The 21702-nt window shown below is 37.4% G+C and overlaps 1 protein-coding gene across 3 annotated transcripts; it reads left to right on the top strand.

Moving 5' to 3' along the window:
- The first annotated feature begins 17948 nt into the window (after positions 1 to 17948).
- On the top strand, positions 17949 to 21195 carry LOC107619398 (vacuolar acid trehalase). Of its 3 annotated transcripts, none has more exons than XM_016321680.3 (8): positions 17949 to 18214; positions 18916 to 18989; positions 19387 to 19428; positions 19820 to 19861; positions 20096 to 20179; positions 20480 to 20567; positions 20671 to 20768; positions 20850 to 21195. In XM_016321680.3, the coding sequence occupies exons 1-8, from the start codon at positions 18025 to 18027 to the stop codon at positions 20865 to 20867; spliced, it is 636 nt and encodes a 211-aa protein (XP_016177166.1). In that variant the 5' UTR covers positions 17949 to 18024; the 3' UTR covers positions 20868 to 21195. The 3 variants fall into 3 exon arrangements, with proteins under 3 accessions (XP_016177166.1, XP_088353880.1, XP_088353881.1); XM_088497755.1 differs by adding an exon at positions 18300 to 18378 and having other exon boundaries at positions 18084 to 18214; positions 20671 to 21195; XM_088497754.1 differs by having other exon boundaries at positions 20671 to 21195.
- Positions 21196 to 21702: the final 507 nt, after the last annotated feature.

Genomic DNA, 21702 nt, shown 5'->3' on the forward strand with positions numbered 1-21702 from the left:
CTGGTTCTGATTTTAACTAAGAAAAGATTGGGAGTTAATTATCACTTACTTCTTCCCTTTTCCTTTTCACGCTAAGCAGCTTTAACCCCTTTCTCATTCTCTCTGCATTTCACCGACTCATAAACAAAGCAAGCACACTCACATGCACGGAGAAGAAATCTAAGAAAGAGAGGCAGCGTCGATGAAAGAGGAAGACGCGCTAGAACTGGTAGGTCGCGTTGCTGCTGTCGCCGCGCTCTACCCAGCCATCGTCGCCGTTCTGTGGGGCCGCCACCATCCCTGAGCTTGCCACCGTTGCCCTTGTTGCCGAGCAAAAGGGAAAAAAAGCCACGCGGCAGAAGAGAGAAGGAGGGAAGCTCACCGCGTCACAGTCGTCGCTCCCACCATGTCGCGCCGCCGCAGGTCCACCTTGGAGCCTCCGTCGAAGCAGAGCCGCGAAGAGAGACGAGTTCGCGTAGGGAAGAGAGAAATGCGTCCGAGAGAGAGAACGAGCACGAGAGGAAGGAGACAGCCGTTCTCATCACTGCTAGAGGTTCCACCGCCGTTGTTGGTGCCAACCGAAGTCAACGCCGCCTTTGCAAGCTTTTTCCCAGCTGTTTTGGTTCTGGTCCTGCTGCAACTCGCCAATGTTCCTACTAATTTCTGACATCTGTTCAGCCTTTGCCAGAGCTCGCCGTCGCCGGAGAAACACTTCCGAAACTTCTCAGATCCGCTGGTAACACTACCTTAGTACCAATCTGGTTTTTGGCTTTTCCTTTCTTGAATTTGTCTTGCTTCTATTTTGTTCCGTTGTTTTGATTATGAGCTTTTGCTTTAACTTGGAATTTCCAGTACCATTCTTGTTGCGCTCTGATCGATTTGAATCCACCGCTTTTCTTGGTGTTGTGGTCATTGTCGTTATAACGGGGAGTTCATGTTGTTGCTACTGTTGCAGTTCCAGTTGCTGCAGTTTCAATTTCTGAGTTTCAATACTAAGGTAGGGGTTTTCTTAAAACTTATCTTATATTACAGAGTTGTTATAAACAGATATTACTGGGAAAAACATACTTCTGTGATTATGTTTGTCTTGTGGATGTGGTTGTTTGCTGGACTGAGTTACTGGTTGCTTGATTGATTGAGTGGTGTACGGTTGTAACTAAGAAATTGATTTGAAAGGTTATTTAGTTAATTATTATGAAAGGTGGTTTCGTTTTGGTTTTGAAGTTAATTTGATAATGTAAATGAATCGGCTTTGGAAATGATTTGAGATATGAAAAATGAATTGATTTTGGAAGCTGGTTTGATTTTAAAAAAGATTTATTATTGACATTGATTCGATTTGAAAATAATTTGATATTGGAACCGGTTGAATTTTGGAAAGTGATTGGGATTTGGAAATGGTTGAGAAAGAGTTTGAGAAATATTTGGATGGGACCCGAAAAGGGTGGCAGAGTCCGAGTTTTAGAAGAAATGCTGCCGAAATTTTATAAAATTGGAAGTTTTGTTTGAAGTAATTATTTAAAAAGATTTGGTTTTAAACGTTATATGTTTTAATATTGATTTATTTAAAAGAAGGAATTATGTCTTGAATTGGAATCGTTAATGAACGGAATGGAAAGAAGGATGATGAGAATTTTCTTTGAAATATGGTTTCTGAATGAAATTGAAAATGAGATTTGAGTTGATGAATGATGATAATGTTGAGAATGTTGAGATATGATCTTTGAATTATTCATATGGCTTATAAACTTGATTTATCTGAGATACGAGGTTCCCTGGATAAAGTACCATGGCTTGCCACCACGTGTACCAGGTTGAAAACTCGATACTCTGTTGACCCTACGACGTAAGTGTGACCGGGCACTATATAAATTCCCGGGAATGTTACCCCCATTGAGAAATATTGATTATTTGAGAAAAAGTTATGCATAGACTCTTGGGGATGCACGTCGGGGGACAGTCTAAGGACAATTCAGACTTGTCGGGTTGGCTGGATAACCGACAGATGAGACTCATCAGCCATAGGACAGGCATGCATCATATGCATTTGTATGCTTTGTTTGAGTTTGAACTTGTTTTGGTTTGCCTAATTGTTAAACTGTTCTTAACTGCTACTTGAACTATTTGCTGTAACTGCTACCTACTTGTGTTTTCCTTGTTTGTCTTGCCTGTGTTTGTCCTGGCGTGCTACGTTTGAAAATGAACTTTGGTGCTGAATTAATGACTGTGTTGTTTGATTGCGTGGTGGGTTTCTGATTGAGATTTTCTTATAAGAAAGGAAAGGTTTCGGATTTCTGAAAGATTGAACATCATTTCTTTGAAAAGGTTCTGAACAATTACCTATTGGCTTTTAAAAGATTCATAAGGCAATGATAGTCACTGAGCTTGAAAACAATTTTCTTGTTAAATATCTTCTTATGACAACTTTGAAACTCTGTGGTGAGACCATGTGGTTAGGTTCTCACCCCCCTACAGTTTTACCTTTTCAGGAACTAGATGAAGAGGCATTAAGAAGAGTTATACTGCGTTTGGTTTATATGCTGTTGTGTTAATTAGATTATTTTCTTCCCTCGTCTTTGTTATTACAATTTTGTAAGAGGGATAGGAGTTATATATATAAGAAGTCTTGTATATGAATCTATACCTGCTTGTTATTTTAAGATAAAATATTTATTTCCGGTTTTCAAAAAAATCAGCGATACAGTGTCGAGTCACAGGCTTCTATTTTAATTTTAAGTATATAAAGTAGTCGTAATACTTCTTGCTATCAGAGTGGCGCAGCCGGAAGCGTGACATTCTGGTAGTGAGGGTGTTACATCTATCAGAGTATAGGCCAATAGATTTGAGTCACTATTAACCGCCATCAGGATCTTTTCTCCAAGTTGCAAAGCTTGATCTCTTTGAGACCAAGCTCTGATACCAATTGATGGTAATCAGTGGCTAAGAGAAGGGGGGTTAAATCTTAGCCCCTTTTTTTCTGAATATTACTTTCTGACTTTTAAAAGAACTTCAGGAGATATTTTCGCTTTTTGTCTCATAACAAGTCAAGAGATATTTTCTTTTTGTCTCGTAACCGGTTAGGAGATATTTTTCAATTTTGTCTCCAATGCAACAGAAACAGAATAGGAGTAGAAGAGAAAGAGATAATCACACCCAAAAGTATCCTAGTTCAGCTGCTAAATGTAATGCAGCCTACATCCAGTCTCTATCACAACAGTGACGGAATTTCACTATAATCATCAGATTACATACACCAATTTTTTTCTAGGATCTACTCAATCCTATCTAGGATAAATCCAAATTATATCCCCAAATTTGAACTTGACTTGGACTCCTACCAAGCTTTCAAATGCAAAGTGCTAACCCAACTTGCAAGGAAATCCCACAGGATCATGAAACACAACAAACAGATGTACAAAGAAACTATGAGACATCTATGGCTTTTTCTTTAATTTTGCTCACTGCTTTTTTTCTCTCACTGCCTTTTTCTTACAAACCTCACCATGTTTACCTTTTACCACGAGACTCAGACAGACAAAACTAAAGAAAAGAAAACAAAATAAAACTCATTGAAGGATAAGAACTCTGTTAGCTTAAGATAGCTATGAGAACTCTGTGTTTTCTCTCCTTGTTTCAACCCTTGGTCGTTCACCCTTATTATAGAAGGGGAAGCTTCCAAGGTTGAAACCGGTTCAACCAAGCCAGCAACATCTTCTCCAACAAACAGCAGCAGTTTGGGCAGAGAGAAGAGAGAGGGAAAACTGAAACAGAACCAACATGCATGTACCTCTCTCAACCCTTCTCTTCAAGATCCTCCATTCTGAGCCCATGATCTTGACTTTGGCTCCAAAAAAGAACTCTGACCCTTGATGAACCTTTGATCCTTGACAGCTCCTTAATTTCCATATTTGCTTCTTCCTCTTCGTAGCTCCAGTAGCTACCTTCTATCTTGGAATAACAAAAATGAAAACGAGCTTTACCCACTGAGATCTTCTTCTCTGACCGAGATGGATCTTTCCTATTCTTGACATGGAAGATCTTGAAGCTCCTCTTCAAAATCTTGCCTTTAATGGCAAAGATCTAGCCACACCATGCTTCGAATCTTTCTTTTTCAAAACCCATCATCAACCTAGCCTTTTCTTCTTACATAGCTTCACTGTCACTTTCTCTGATAACTTGTATTTTCTTATTTTCTGTTTGAAGTGACTGAATAAAAAGAGAGAGAAGAGAGAGAAGAAACAAAACATTTAATGCACAATTAAATGAAATTGAATTGTGAATTTTAGTTACCTCTGTGAACATTTAATCAAATTGGATTTTAAGTTCTAGTAACCAACGCATGCATTAAATTGGATTGAAATTTGAATTTCACCATCCAAAGAGTGTGGGTAACCAAACCACTTCTCTTTCAATTCGAACCAGGGCTTTGTTGCTTTACAAAGAGTAATTGTTTTGGGCTGTACACTGGTTTCCTGGCTCAATTAACTTTTCAATCCCTTTTAAATAATTCAGCCACATAGCATGGAATATTTTTGTACAAGGGTTGATCATTCTCATCACATTGGGCTTATATTGCCTTTTAGCCCAAATATAAGACTTGTTCTAATTTCCTGCACACTAACAGCAACATTAATCAACCAATTGGAAGCAAATATTAAATTAAAAATTTTCTGATTAATATTTTTAATTATGTTTGATAATCAATAATAATTCAAGTTTTCCAAACTCAACATGTTCCATGTAATAATAAAATAAACAAAACAACTGTAAAAAAAGAAACAAAATAAAATAAAATAATTCAAGAGAGATTTATGGCTAATTTATTTTTATATGGATTGAAATGATGTGTTATGGAATGTTCAAAATCGGAGAAATCCTAATTATAGTGCTCTGCTAGGGTTTAAGCGGGAGAAATCTTAATTTACAAAAAAAAACACAAACATCCACTTGCATTCATCTTAATTCTAAAAGCGTCATTGAGATCCTAATGGCAGCGTCGGCTGTTCATAATCAAGATAGAGGAAGAAAGATTTGGGAGGAGGAGGAGGAAGTCGTTGCATTTGGCGAGGAGGAAATTCGAGCAGAGGTAGAGAGATGCTCAAGGAGTTTGGTGGGTAGGTTGCTGGCTGATCAAGCTTTCTCAGGAGGGACGATGGAGGCAGCAATGCAGGCTATTTAGAGGTAACCAGAGGGATTTAGGGTGGTGGATCATGGAGGAAACCTCTTCCAGTTCTTCTTCTCTGGTGAAAAAAAGCTTATACGAATCGAACGAGGAGGGCCATGGCTTTTCAAGAATTATATCCTAAATATAAAGAGGTGGAGGGGAGAGGAGACACTTAATGATGCAGAATTATCTCAAGTTTCGGTGTGGGTTCAACTTTAGGGATTACCGGATTTCTGCCGGTAAAGAAATTCACAAAAATAATCGCGTTGTAAGTATAGTTTCTAAACCAGCGGAGGATCCTTTTGTACAAAAGTTTGGTTATCATAAGTAACAAAACCCAATAAAATTTATAAATGAAGTATTTAAACCTCGGGTCGTATCTCAAGGAATTGCAGGGAAGTATGATTTATTATTGGTTATGGAAAAAGGTATATTTTTGGGTTTTTGGAATAGGGAACAAGTAATTTAAATGGCAAGAAAAATAAATTAATAATTATAAAAACTCTTGGCAAGGTATGAGAACTGAAAATTCCATCCTAGTTATCCTTATCAGGTGAGATGAGAATTGTTGTTGCTCCCACTTAGTTAACCCTTACTAAATAAAGGAAAGTCAAGTGGACTAATCAGCTTGATTCCTCAAGTCCTAGTCAACTCCTATGGAAAGACTAGCTTTAGAGGGATCCAAATCAATCAGCAATTTCCAATTTTCAATCAACCACTGAGTTTGACAACTCAAGTGTCACCAATTACTTGTCCAAAGCCAAAAGAAAAAAATTCAAATTATTTATATCATAAATGGAAGAAAGCAGTCATAACTCTGAAATACCTCAAATTATATTAAATAGAAAAGCAAATTAAACATAGGAATCCATAAACCAAATTGGCAACATCAAGTAATCAACTAAAGTAATAGAATAAATAAAAGTAGAAGAGAACATAAAGTAAAGGAACATTGAACCTGGAATGAAGAAATAACCATAAGCAAAGAGAAATCCTAATTATAAAACCTAAGAGAGAGGAGAGAGCCGCTCTCTCTAGAGAACTACATCTAAAACCTAAAATTGTGAATAATGAATGTTGTGTTATGAATGAATGGATTCCCCCACTTTATAGCCTCTAATCTGTGTTTTTTGGGCCAAAAACTGAGTCAAAAACAGCCCAGAAATTGCCCCCAGCGATTTCTGAAACGTACAGGTTGTGGCAAAGTCACGCGTACGCGTCGTCCACGCGTACGCATGGATTGATTTTTCTCCAAGTCACGCGTGCGCGTGATCCACGCGTGCGCATCGCTTATCTTTGGGGCAGCTATGACAAATTATATATCGTTGCGAAGCCCCAGATGTTAGATTTCCAACGCAACTAGAACTGCTTCATTTGGACCTCTGCAGCTCAAGTTATGATTATTTGAGTGTGAAGAGGTCAGGGCTGACAGCTTTGCAGTTCCTTCAATTTCTTGTATTCCTTCCACTTTTGCATGCTTCCTTTCCATCCTCCAAGCCATTCCTACCCTGTAATCCCTGAAATCACTTAACGCACATATCACGGCATCGAATGGTAATAAGAGAGGATTAATATTATCAAATATAAGGCCAAAGAAGCATGTTTTCAATCATAGCACAAAATCAGGAAGGAAAGTGCAAAACATGCAATTTACATGAATAAGTGTGAGACTAGTGGATAAAATCCACTCAATCAAGCACGAGATGTACCACGAAATAGTGGTGTATCAAATCTCGCCACACTTAAACATTAGCATGTCCTCATGCTAAGCTTAATTGAAGCTATAAGAGTGAAGAGGAATGGTAGAATGTATGAAATGCAACCTATCTGTATGAATGCAGCTAAATGCAAAAATGCTTTTACCTACTTGGTGAAAAGTAAATAAATCTTTCAAGAACAAATATGAACTGGATTTTACTAATTCAAATCATAAAAATGAAGTACAAATAGACTTGCAAGAAGAAGATAGCTCATGAAAGCCGGGAACAAGGAATTGAGCATCGAACCCTCACTGGAAGTGTATACACTCTAATCGCTAAGGTGTTTGAGGTTCGATTCTCTCAACTCTCTACTAATCTTGCTTTATAAGGCTTTCTCTTCTTCTACCAATCAACAAAAGTTTAATTTACAAATACACAAATCAAGAGGTCTTTCAAGGGTTGTAATGGGGTTAGGGTCAAGATAGGATTGTATTTGGTTAAGTGGACTAAAATCTGAATCCTTAATTAACCTAAACTTCTCACCTAACTTAGGACAATCCATGTAATCATAATATAAAGTCTAACTACCTATTAATTATGTTTTCCACATATTCATGTATCTAAATTTGAGTACAACTCATATGCATTGCTTTCACCATTTACTTTGGGGCATTTTGTCCCCTTTTATTATTTGCTCTTTTTTTTTCTTTTCATTTTCTCTCTTTTTTTTCTATTTTTCTTTTCTTAAATTTTTTTTTTCTTTTTCAATGCATATGATTAAGGTATTGAATGCATAAACATGTTCTTAACATTCTTGTTCATATTTTCTCAAGAATACACAACACCCAATTCTCAAACCAAATGTTTTCAATCCCAATTTCCCCACACTTAATTCATGAGTACTTTTACTAGTCTAAGCTAACCAAGAATTCAAATTAAGGACTTTTCTGCTTAGAGTTAGTGATGAGCTAAAGTAAAGAACAAAGGGTAAAATAGGCTCAAAATTGGTTTGCAAAGGATAATGAAAAAGTTAAGGCCATATGGGTATGTAAGCTAAGTGAAACAAATGCCTCAATCATATAAGTATATGCATACATCAAACAATGGAAATATAGAATTAAGCAAGACAAATATCACAATTTTAGAGAGAACAACACACACCAAAATAAAATTGGTTGATAAAATGCAACCAATCAAATAGGCTCAAAATCTCACTGTTTTTGTATGTTCGAGCTCTAAACCATGTTCCAAAATAAAATTTCTTCAAACAAGTTTAACAAAAAATTTTATTCAAATTAGTGAAATACTCTAAAAAGTTTCTTGAAAAAGAAAATATTACTTTAACCAAGTGGTGGTAAAATATGCATAAAATCAAACAAATATGCAATCAAACATGCAAATGCAACAATGAACAAAAAAAGAAAATAAAACATTGGTGTTGAGAAGGAAATAACTAACCCACGGAAGTCGGTATCGACCTCCCCACACTTAAAGATTGCACCGTCCTCGGTGCATGCTAAGATGTGCAAGTAGACGGGCTGCTACAACTGATGTTTTTTCTCCAAAGATTGTGCAGGTGGACTTGTCTGTTGCCCCATATAGAAGTTCTTTTCCTTTGCTTTCCCGGTGGCCATCCTGAAAGAAGAGGAAAAGAAGAAGAGTAACCCAGAAACAAAGATATAAAACAAATAAAATATGGGTGTTAATGCCAAATAATAAAGGTCTCAATTACATGGTAGCTACAACATGCAAGTGAGAAAATAGTGGAAGCAAATGGCATATCAATAGTGCAAAAGTTGCAAAAATGGGGAAAAGGCCGTATAAATTCATGTCAAAGCAAAAGGAGCACATGTATCATAAAAATTGGCATTGACAGATAATTAATATCACCCAACAATATAAAACAAGGCATGAAACACCAAAATAATACCAGAAAAGATGCAACAGTTGAATAAGAACATTTAACACCAATGTAAAAAGAATAACTTTAGAAAATAAAATAAAAATATGCACAAAATTAAAATGCAATGAATGAAAGTATGCAATTAAGAAAAATAGAATGACAGAGAATAAGGATGAGAAGCTAAAGAAATAAAGAAGAAGAAAGTAAGAAAGGAGGAAGAAAGAAGGAGAAAGGATAGACGAAAAGGAGAAGAATGGAATCTGCGAAGCGACGCATAAGCGTCGCCCACGCGTACGCGTGGGTGTGCAAAAGAAGAAGCGACGCGTAAGCGTCGTCCACGCTAACGCGTCGGTGAGCAAGAATCCTAGTGACGCGTAAGCGTCAGTCACGCGTACGCGTGACCACTGGTTGTGCTAAACGCACAACACCAGCACCAAGGCAGCACAACTCTCAGCCAAATCACCCATTGACGCCGATCTGGCGATCCACGCATACGCGTCGATGATGCTTACGCGTGGGGTGACTAAAATACGGGTGACGTGCACGCGTCGCCCACGCGTACGCTTGGGTTGGCTCGTACACGCAAGGCACCCTTCCTACACAGCTCCCGTGTAACTTTCTGTAAGGTTTAGCGTCGCATGTGACGCGTGCGCGTGGTTCACGCACACGCGTGTGACGCGCTTTTTTTTTTATATGCAGAATGCAGATGATGATGCAGAATTTACGAATTAACACTGATAAAATTAAAATAAAATAAAATTGAGAATAAAAAGAGACGATCATACTATGGTGGGTTGTCTCCCACCTAGCACTTTTAGTTAAAGTCCTTAAGTTGGACATTTGGTGAGTTCCTTGTCATGGTGGCTTGTACTTGTACTGATTCTTGAATCCCCACTAATGTTTGTAATTCCAATGGCCTCCGGGATCCCAAACTAGGCACTTAAAGCCTTCGAGCAAGTTAAAGCAAGTGAGCCACAAGAGTGTTGATTGCTAGACTGAATTCCAGGGTCCCAAACCTTGCTTTTGCACCCGTCTTCTTGTTGACCATCTTTGTTCCAACCGGGTGGCAAGCAATCTGAATTCTCACTAAAGCGGCCAAACAACTTTCTAGACCCATTCAGTTGAACTTTGCACGAACCTTTGCATTTAAACTGTGAGCTTTCCACCATATTGAATCTTGCATGACAACTCCTATCACTAGCCATCTCCCTCTTACTCGTAAAGCCACAAAGAGCTCGAAGTTGACCATCTGTCTCAAGTAAACCATATTCAAGTGGAATGAGAAAGCTAAGAGATATGAATTTTACCCACTTGAATGTTGTGAAGGATGATGGTGACTTAAGGGGAGAGGTCTCCAACAACTTTGGCAAGGTGATTTCAAGCTCCACTCCCTTGTGCTCTTCTTTGACAACTTTCACCTCTTTGCAAGCTTCTTCAATTTCAACCACGTCTTGATCAAAGTCTTCAATTTCTTCCTCATCACTCAAGTCATAAGTTAGAGGTTGAGAAAAGTCTACCTCCACATCATCTTCATATTCACTTGGGGAAGATTCTTCAATCTCAAAGAGTTCAATTGCGGATGCAAATTTTTTATTAGGAGAGCTTGATTCCTGATCATCATCACCAAGGAAACTTACTTCTTGATCTGTTCCGTCCAGTTCTTCATAAAGTACATGCTTTGGAGGTTGTGCACTATCCTCCTTAGCATCAATTGAAAATTCCTTGGCGGGATTCTCTACAATTCTTGATTCCCATGGAGGTTCAGCGTCTCCTAAGTCTTCAACCAATTCTTCTTCTTCGATAATTGCAGCTTCATCTACTTGTTCCAGTACAAAGTCATGCTCCTTACTGTCCACCGGAGCTTCTAGTGTCTCCTTCGTACTGGGGGCTAATCGATTTATCGCTTGCTCCAATTGATAAAGGGTTGCATGAAATTGGTTTACTGTGTCCTTGAGACGATCCTGTGATTCTTGGTTCGATGGACATGGACATGGTGCATATGGAAGTGGTGGTTCTTGGGAGTAATTGGGTTGGAATTTGGGTGGATACGAGTTAGGATCATATGGAGGTGAATGGTTGTGGTCGGCTTGTGAGTATGGTGGTTCAAAGCTATGTTGAGGAGGTGGGTTATAGACATATGATGGGGCTTGTTAGTAACCGCAAGGGGATCCACCATATCTATCATCTTAGTACGCACTTCGGAATGGCTCTTGACCATAGTAATTTGGTGGAGGTGGTTTGTCACGAAAGGGTCCACCATAACTATTGGCTTGGCATGCATTGTAGAATGGTCGTTGTCCATGGTGTCTTGGAAAGTGTTGTTGCCGAAAGGGTTGATCAGATCCTCGTGGCTACTTCCATCTTTGATTGTTTTGACCTTGATGCATGTTCCTGTTATAGCTTCCATTCCTTACAACAACATTGGAACCAAACTTAAAGCCAGAGGAGTGAGAATACATAGTAGTCATGGAAATAAAAATTAATAAAAATTAAAGAAAATAAACTCTTAAAACTAGAAACACTAACAAAGAAACGAAAAAGCAAAAATAAAAAACAAAAATAAAAACAAATAAACAAGCAAAAAGCAAATATTTATAATAACCAATAATAAGGCACACGTTTGCAAATCCCTGGCAACGGCGCCATTTTGATGACCGAATTTCTGCCGGTAAAGAAACTCACAAAAATAATCGCGTTGTAAGTATAGTTTCTAAACCAGCGGAGGATCCTTTCGTACAAAAGTTTGGTTGTCACAAGTAACAAAATCCAATAAAATTTATAACCGAAGTATTTAAACCTCGGGTCGTATCTCAAGGAATTGCAGGGAAGTATGATTTATTATTGGTTATGGAAAAAGGTATATTTTTGGGTTTTTGGAATAGGGAACAAGTAATTTAAATGGCAAGAAAAATAAATTAATAATTATAAAAACTCTTGTCAAGGTATGAGAACTGGAAATCCCATCCTACTTATCCTTATCATGTGAGATGAGAATTGTTGTTGCTCCCACTTAGTTAACCCTTACTAAATAAAGGAAAGTCAAGTGGACTAATCAGCTTGATTCCTCAAGTCCTAGTCAACTCCTATGGAAACACTAGCTTTAGAGGGATCCAAATCAATCAGCAATTTTCAATTTTCAATCAACCACTGAGTTTGACAACTCAAGTGTCACCAATTACTTGTCCAAAGCCAAAAGAAAAAAATCCAAATTATTTATATCATAAATGGAAGAAAGCAGTCATAACTCTGAAATACCTCAAATTATATTAAATAGAAAAGCAAATTAAACATAGGAATCCATAAACCAAATTGGCAACATCAAGTAATCAACTAAAGTAATAGAATAAATAAAAGTAGAAGAGAACATAAAGTAAAGCAACATTGAACCTGGAATGAAGAAATAACCATAAGCTAAGAGAAATCCTAATTATAAAACCTAAGAGAGAGGAGAGAGCCTCTCTCTCTAGAGAACTACATCTAAAACCTAAAATTGTGAATAATGAATGTTGTGTTATGAATGAATGGATTCCTCCACTTTATAGTCTCTAATCTGTGTTTTCTGGGCCGAAAACTGGGTCAGAAACAACTCAAAAATTGCCCCAAGGGATTTCTGATACGTACAGGTTGCGGCAAAGTCACGCGTATGCGTCGTCCACACGTACGCGTGGATTGATTTTTCTCCAGGTCACTCGTGCGTGTGATCCACGCGTGCGTATTACCTATCTTCGGGGCAGCTGTGGCAAATTATATATTGTTGCGAAGCCCCGGATGTTAGCTTTCCAACGCAACTAGAACCGCCTCATTTGGATCTCTGCAGCTCAAGTTATGACCATTTGAGTGCAAAGAGGTTAGGGTTGACAGCTTTGCAGTTCCTTCAATTTCTTGTATTCCTTCCACTTTTGCATGCTTCCTTTCCATCCTCCAAGCCATTCCTGCCCTGTAATCCCTGAAATCACTTAACGCACATATCACGGCATCAAATGGTAATAAAAGAGGATTAATATTAGCAAATATAAGGCCAAAGAAGCATGTTTTCAATCATAGCACAAAATCAGGAAGAAAGTGCAAAGCATGCAATTTACATGAATAAGTGTGAGACTAGTGGATAAAATCCACTCAATCAAGCACAAGATGTACCATGAAATAGTGGTATATCACCGAAACATTACAAAACAAAGGAATTAGGTGGAAAAATTGGAAGAGTAATAGGAGAAGTCCTAGACGTTGACATCTTTCAAGTGAGAGGCAAAGAAAGTAGGATTGTTAAAGTGCTGATCAACCTGGATGTTACCAAGACACTTCGAAGAATCATCAAAATTGAAGGCCCAAATAAGAGGACTATGGATGTCTCAATTCTCTATGAACTGATTGGAATCTTTTGCAATTATTGCTGGTTCTTGGGACATGAGATACGAAATTGCAGCAGACATTTAGATGATTCGCTAAGAGGGGATGTGGAAGACGAAGGATGGGGGGATTGGCTGAGATCTGAATAGGCGGGAAAACGAGAACAGAACACCACAAAAAATCCCAACACTAATTCTGGTTCTTCGGAGGATTGGAGAGCAAGGAGGCATAAGAGGCCCACACCAGTTAACCTCCTCAAGGAGCTGGCTGGTCTTACTATGGAGAAAAATAGGAGAGGAAGACAGCAAGAAGGGCATAATGAGAAGAAGGAAGAAAAGGAAGGAGAAAGATTGATGCTTGAATTAGAGGATACGGGAAGCAGAGCAGATTCTGCAGCAGATAACATACAGTCAGATACGATGAACCCAAAAAGCATGGAGAACATGAAGGGGTTTGTCTTTAGAATAGGCAGTTACCAAGGAGGACAACAAAATAAACGGAAGCCAAACTTGAAAAATCTCGCTAGAAGAAAAATGATTAATGTGACAGGAAAAAAGAGGAAGGCCCAAGAAGGAATGGAGATGGAAATTTCAAAGAAAATACGCCAAAAAGCCACTGTTACTACTGTTGAGGGAGAGGGTGCCACCCTTGAAAGGGCACCCGAAGGACTATGAAGATGTTGACGTGGAACTGTCGAGGTTTGGGGAAACCCCTGACAGTTCACAGCATACAAGGAATTTGTAAATCCCATTCCCCCGAGGTATTATTTATGTGCGAAACGAAAAATAATACCTTGACTGTGTCGGAAGTTTGTAGGAAGTTGGGTTTTTTGAACTTTTCTTGTGTGGATCCTAGGGGATCGGCAGGAGGTTTGGTGTTGGCATGGAAGGAAGAGTCAGATATTACAGTTCGGCATCAAGAAGAATTTATGATTCAATTCTCATGGACTGACCGCAGACTCCAAAAGCAATGGGAGGTGGTGGCTGTTCATCTTCATTGTGAGGAGAATCGGAGGAAGGAGAAGTTTGGCAAGATTTTAGAGATTATTCACCGCTCAGGTCAATATTCTATGGTGATAGGAGATTTTAATGCCATCTCAGAATACCATGAGAAAGAAGGGGGTCGTGTGAAGACGAGAAGCTCTATTGATGCTTTCAATATTTCATTAATGAAGGTGAGTTGGTGGACTTAAGGAATATCGGAAGAAAATTTACTTGGAGCAACAAACAATTTGGTGAGAATTTTGTTAGAGAAAGGCTGTATAGATGTTTGACCTCCACACATTTGAGGTTAGAGTACCCGAAAGCAACGATCACCCACTTGGAGGATACTAGTTCAGATCATCGTCCACTTCTATTATATTCCAACAGCGAAGAAAGCAGAAATAAGAGAAAATTTCAGTTCCAAGAAAGGTGGTGTGACAGCGAGGAGGTATCAAACATTGTGAAAGAGGCATGGCAGACCCAAATAAATGGATCTCCTATGTACAAATTGTTTTGCAAACTGAAAAAATGTCGCCATATGCTTGTGGAGTGGCAGAAAAGCAGCAGAAGCAACTCGAAGACACTCATTATTGATCTTAAAAACAAGCTGGAACAGGAGAAGGAGAAAGGGAATGGCGCGGATAGGAGACAGATTCTAAATCTAGAGGTTGATCTAACAGATGCGTATGAGAAGGAAGAGCAGTATTGGCGGGAGTAGTCAATGGTTCAATGGCTGAAATGGGGGGACCAAAATACAAATTTTTTTCCTGCAAAATTTCAGAATAGAGCCAGGAAAAACAAGATTCAAAAGCTGTTAGATGACTCGGGTAACTATAAATTCGATTAGGAAGGAATGGTTCAGATTGCACAACAGTACTTCACCGAACTCTTCTCAACCTCTAACCCAAGTTCAGCGATGGAGAGTATAGAGGACATGGAGGTAAGGGTCAATGTCACGACTAACAGAAGACTAGTGCGGAGAGTCATGGAAGAAGAGGTTAAAACAGCAACCTTTTCCATTAATCCCTTTTCGGCCCCGGGTGATGACGGATTCACAGGTAAATTCTTTCAACATTACTTAAAAGGGATGTAACGGAGGCAGCCATGTTTCTTTGCAAGAGGAAAGATGTTGCGAAGTTTTAACCACACGCATATTTGTTTGATACCAAAGGTTCAGCAAGCAGAAAATATGGCTCAAATTAGACCCATTAGTTTAAGTAATATTTTCTATAAAATCATCTCAAAGATAATGGTTCACAAGATGCAAGGAGTGTTGAATAAGGTGATTAGTGAGAATCAGAGTGGATTCATCAAAGGAAGGCTGATTAGTGACAATACCCTAATAGCTCATGAGCTCATGCATTTTTTTGAAGAATAAAACTTGTGGTGATCACGAGGTGGAAGTGAAGCTTGACATGAGCAAAGCCTATGATAGGGTCGAATGGAGTTTTGTATGGGAGGTCATGGCAAAGCTAGGTTTTTGTGAACAATGGATTGGCTGGATGAAAGAGTGTGTCACTACTGTATCCTACTCTGTTACTGTGAAAGGACAATCTCATGGTTACTTTAAACCATGCGGGGGATTGCGTTAAGGCGATCCCCTCTCCCCCTATCTATTTCTTATTTGCGCAGAAGGTTTATAAACAGAGGCTCGAGATCTCAGGATTGAGGATCAATAGCAGATGCCCTACAATCAGCCATCTACTTTTTGAAGACGATTCTATACTCTTCTGTAAAGCGAATGGAGAGGCTTGTCAGAGACTACTTCAGGTATTGAACACCTACGGACACCTTAGTGGGAAGCAGATTAACTTTCACAAATCATCCACCTTCTTCAGTAAGAATAGCCCCCCTCATATAAGAGATGAATTAGGCCATATTTTACAAATTCCACATGTATGGAACCAGAACAAATATCTGGGGCTGCCAGCAATAATTAACATATCCAAGAGGAGTATGTTTAATTATATTAAAGACAAAGTGGAACGCAGGCTACAGAACTGGAAACGGTCATTACTCTCGGTCAGTGGAAGGGAAGTTCTTATTAAAGTAGTTGCAACAGCTATTCCTCTCTACACTCTGAGCTGCTTCAAGCTACCAGACTCGCTAATTGATGATATCCAACGAAAAATTATGAATTTCTGGTGAGGTCAAAGGGGAACCGAGCGAAAACAGTGGTGGATTAAATGGGATATAATTTGCAGAGACAAGAAGCAAGGGGGGTTAGGCATCAAGAATCTTAAAGCTTTCAACTTAGCAATGTTAGCCAAGCAAAGTTGGAGAATAGCAACTAAATAGAAATCATTAGTTAGTAAGATATACAAAGGTCGTTACTTTAAATATTCATCTTTTCTTAAAGCAGACACTAGATCAAGCCCCTCTTGGGCTTGGAGAAGTTTAATGGAGGGAAGGAAAGTGATTGAAAAAGGCTTAATGTGGCAGATAGGGAGTGGAGGTTTAGTTAAATTTTTTTAAGACTCTTGGATTAGGAATTTCAGGCCTATCTCAATCTACCAACAACAGAATATAAGTTCAGATATTATATGGGTGAATCAGCTACTCAAACAAAACAGAACATAGGATGCACAATTAATCCAGTCCATCTTTAATCCAGATATTGTAGCAAGCATTTCGCAAACAACAATTAATGAAGGGGAGAATAGGATTACCTGGGCAAATGAGAAATCAGGTCACTACTCAGTAGCATCGGGATACCAAATAGCTTGCTTTTTCTTCCATCCTCCAATTGATGAGCTCCCTGAAGTCTGTAACCAAAAGAACATTTGGAACTCAGTCTGGGATCTGCAATGCCCCCCGAAGGTAAAGATCTTCATCTGGAGACTACTTCACAACGGGATTCTGGTTCGACAATGCATCCAAAGCAGATTCTACAATGTACAGGACGTATGCCCTAGGTGTGGAGGAGAAGGAGAGACGGCTCTTCACTGTTTAGTACTCTTCCCTTTTGCAAATCAGACTTGGCAATTATCCAACCTCAACGCGGCATCAACAGTTAACAACAATCAAGAACCGTGGCGATGGTGGTCGAAATTGAGCGAGCTTGCACGACGACAATCGCAAGGAATGAAGGAATTGGCATTGGCAGCTATGCTAACTTGGGCAATATGGAAAGGAAGAAACGCTAAAGTCTTTGAAGGAAAGGACGTTCCTCCTCAACAAATGTATGCTCAAGCTAATGAACTCCACTCTGAATATCAAACGCACAAACTCCACTAATTTCTTTCACTAGCTTTCTTTAGTTGAGACATGCAATCTAATCCCTACCTTTTCATTTCTTTCACTAGCTTTCTTTAGTTCAGCAATGTAATTTTATATTGACTTTTCTTTTTTCCCGTTAGATTATTATGTTTTGATGTAAAGGCATTTTGAAAAATTTCTCTCTTATTAATTGCTGTCCAACTATGGACCAGACCACAACAATGTACTCATTTTATATGATGAAATGAATATTGTCTATCTTAGAAAAAAAACGATGTATTGTGAAAAAGTTGGTATTTATTTTTGTTCCGAAACCACATAGATTGGTGAGTTAGATATTGGTGCAAAAATTTTTTGAAACATTTAAAAATACGAATTTTTGTGTTAGAATGGCATAATATAAAATGGATTATGTTATATGATTAATAAATATTATTATTTTTTATTATTTTTTTATGAGTAATAATTTATATTTATATTTACAAAAATCTTATATACAAAAAAATATATTTATATTTATATTTATTTACACATATGAATTAATACAATTTATATTAATTAAATTATTTTAAAAATATTAAAAATTACTTGCATAATAATTTCTCATATAAAATTGTTGGGTCAAATCTCAGAATTCTAAGGTGTATTGTTGGTGTATAACAATTAACACCCACTCTTCTAAGTGATAACGTGTGAGTATCAAACCCAACATTAGTTTGGATTGCAGCAATGATGGTATCTGCAGCAGGAACAGCAACACCAACAACATTCTCTCCCAATTGCTTCTTGCGCTCTCATCATCATCATCATCATCATCATCATCATCATGTTTCTTATTCCTCCTTCTTCAACTTCAACTGCGTGGTGCTGCCTCCCTCCTCTAACCCCAACTATATACTCAGAGCATCTTCCTCTGAAGGTAAAACTTTTAGCTTCTTTTCACTTGAATTTTAGACTTTCAGTTTCTAAATAAATGACAGTGATCCTATCCCCTTGGTGAGTAGTGTTGATGTTAAATGTGTGCCCGAAGTTCTAATTTTTGTTGGTGAATTATGGAGTTGGAGCTGTTGAGATTACTTATCGGTGAGAACTACAACTTTGCTTTTGAAGCCTGTAATCTAAAGTTCATATCTTTGAGGTGATTTTTGTCCCCCAATCATGAATAGCATTCTTCTAATTGAACCAAAAAAAGAAGGAATATGTAGATGTCAAAAATCATATTTGCTTTTTATAAACATTGACAATTAGATGCAACAACCTTCAATTAAACTTCAAAATCATATTTATATGGGGAAGATATATTTATCACAATTCTTCTTTTTATTTTTTCAGTTTACTCAATTTTTTTAAGCAGAGATGGGCCAAGAGAAACCATAGGTGAAACTATTAAAAGAGATTTGAATGTGAAAATAATTTCTGATATATCAATATTGTATGGCTTGAGTGATCGGTGTAATCGACTCCACCTTGTATGATAAGATTCCTTTGTTGCTATCTTCATTTTTCCCTTTCCCTCCATTGTTTTCAGAAGGAAGATGGATACTTTAGATAGGTTTTATTACCGCATTTCTTGAAATCTAGCACCCACATTTTATTTAATAAGTTTTCTTCGTCGTACAGGACTTCCTGTTGAGATTGTTGAAGACTCAAAATTCGTTCCTTTGAATGCTGAGGATCCTAGATATGGTCCACCTGTAAGTCATGGTTAGTCTTAACTTAGTTGAATAAGACTTTTTAACTTACTTGCATATGATAAATATATTTCAACATAAGACTTGAAAAAAAAATGGCATACTCATGAAAATCAGAACTTGCTGATCATATCTTAAGTTTTGGACAGACTATATTTTGTCTTTTCCAGCTTGAGTAACTTCTTTTGGATACTTGGTATCAAAGCAATCAAACTCGAGAGTGCAGTTCAGGCAAAATCGAATTGTAAATCTAAACTTGTTAGCTCGATTTGGGGACCTAAACTGGTAAACCAAGATTTTGATAACCTTGCCTGGGATCAGATCCTACTGCTAGAAATAGAAAACATCAGTGTTTTTGCTCTGACTTCATATGGAGTTAAAAGTTTGTTGCATTTTGCAGGCATTGCTGTTGTTGGGCTTTGATGAAGATGAGGCTTTGAAGGTGATATCATAATCCTTGTAAAGAAATAACATATTAATCTGATACCATGTCTCAAAAAGATTTGTTTTTTTAAAGAATTTAGAATGCCTTATTTAACTTGATCGTTCATATCTCTTTGTATAAGTATGGTCATTCAGTGAACTGGAATTTATAAACCAAAATTTTGTCTGATTGTTGTTTATTCTTTTAGGGTAATCACCCGAATTTTGGATAACAATAGCTTTCATTGATATTTATTCTACCACTGAAAATCTTGTATGTAAACAGTTAAATAACATCTCAAATGGGCTACTTTGCGATGGAATCATTACAATTTGGTTGCACACCCCCAATATTCTTTGTAATTCTTTCAATATAGCTATGGCTTATTGTTTAAGATGATGTTGCACAGATTCAACAGCTTTTGAAAGAATTGGATGGTGAATTCCTGAAGGTAACATCCAATCTCGTCTTTGAAGTCCATATTTTATTGTAAAATCTAAATGCCTGGTAATGGTAGAGGTAGGTAGGTTACTCAATTGATCACTGTTTCCACCAAACTTATCTTGCATTCAGACTAATTGAAAAATATTCAAATAGTTTAGCTTTTGGGCATTTCTATTTTGCTAGGGTAGTTAAAATTTTTATCGTATGGTAGCTTAGTTTTTAACATATTATTACATTTCAGATAATCTATTGTACTGAAGACATGATTACTCGTTCACTTTGGGAGGCAATGCATACAACACAAAACAGTTTGGAAGGGGTTAAGGTAAACTTTTGGTACAGCTAATTAATTGCTATTTCTCTTGTGATTTTTGCCAATCCTTTCATACAAATCCATCATTGCTTTGTATGATCCCCAGATATGAATCATTGTGTAGAATGTCACTATTGTAAGATTTCTAGTGCCAAGTTTGCAGATGATTCTCACCTATTATAGAGAAATTATTGCCTCTGTAATTTACTGAGCATAAGAATCTAGAATTATGCAAGTCAATAGAGATTTGCTTATAAATTTGAATCATGTCCAAATATCTGCTGCATGTGTTTGGCATTTTGTTCTCTGCAGATTGCAAAGTCGCTTCCTCGGATATGCTTCTTATCCGGTTTAACTGGAGAGGAGATGATGATGTTTATTGATGCTTTCCCAGAAACTGGTAAATAAAATATGACCACAAACTCAAACATGACATGATTGACATCAAATCTATGTGTGCTCAACAGATTTAGAATTTCATCAATAATACATGTTTTACGCAGGACTAAAGTCAACTGCGTTTGCGGCTCTTGTTCCGAACAGTGCCAATAAACCACTGCAGGAGTTGATAGATGAAATTATGGGAGACCATGAGATGTTGGTAGGTGTTTGTTTCTTCCACCATTTCTTTCTCATTCTTAATGTGCCTTATGGTTATGGAAGACCACACTATGCCATGTAGACTGGAGAACAACTGTGATGAGTAGAATCCACCAAATCCGAGGAAAAGCAATTTCATCTTATCGAGGCCAACTATTTTTCAACACATAATGGATAACGAAGTATGCATTGTAAATCCGAATGTAATTAAAAAGTGTGTAATTAAAGCCTAATCTGTTGTGTATTAAATTGGTGTTTTGCCAACTTAAGAGTTCGTGCATATTTTCCAAATTTGTCAGTTAGATAAATTAAATTCATACAGAAGGAAAAAACCAAAAACGACAATGAAATGAATTGGATGTTATTCATTATATACGGTATCCTTGGGGATAATAAGTTTATTAAAAGTTTAATATTGTTGTGATAAACATGATGATGGGGATTTATTATATGGGCTACTGATTTTTCCTATAAAAGAATGAATTTTTCCTATAAAAGAATGAAGCTCTCAAGTCAAACTGAAGTTAAATGAAGTTTTGAAAAGTCAACATTTTACATCTATAAATGGTGAGGTCTCAGGGAATTGATGTACAACAATAACATATTCTCCTCTTTCGTACACAATCAATAACAATTTTTTCTCTTTTTATATTATCTATATACAAAATTTTTTTTCTCTCTCTTTCATACATTACTTATATATATATAAATCATTTCTATTATATCAAAATATTAATTGTAGTAAATATTAATACTCAGTTATGCTACACATACAAGTCTGTTTGGCTTACAAGTCTTATAAGTTGGGCTAAACCCAGCAGAAACTATGCTCACCTATATAAGCGTGTTAACACGCGCATCACATTTCCAAAGCGCTTATTCACCATTATGAACGACTCTTCTTCTTCCTCGATGAAAACCACAGCTGTCATTTT

The sequence above is a fragment of the Arachis ipaensis genome, chromosome B9, assembly GCF_059453495.1.
Source record: "Arachis ipaensis isolate K30076 ecotype BB chromosome B9, ASM5945349v1, whole genome shotgun sequence".
Lineage (NCBI taxonomy): Eukaryota > Viridiplantae > Streptophyta > Magnoliopsida > Fabales > Fabaceae > Arachis > Arachis ipaensis.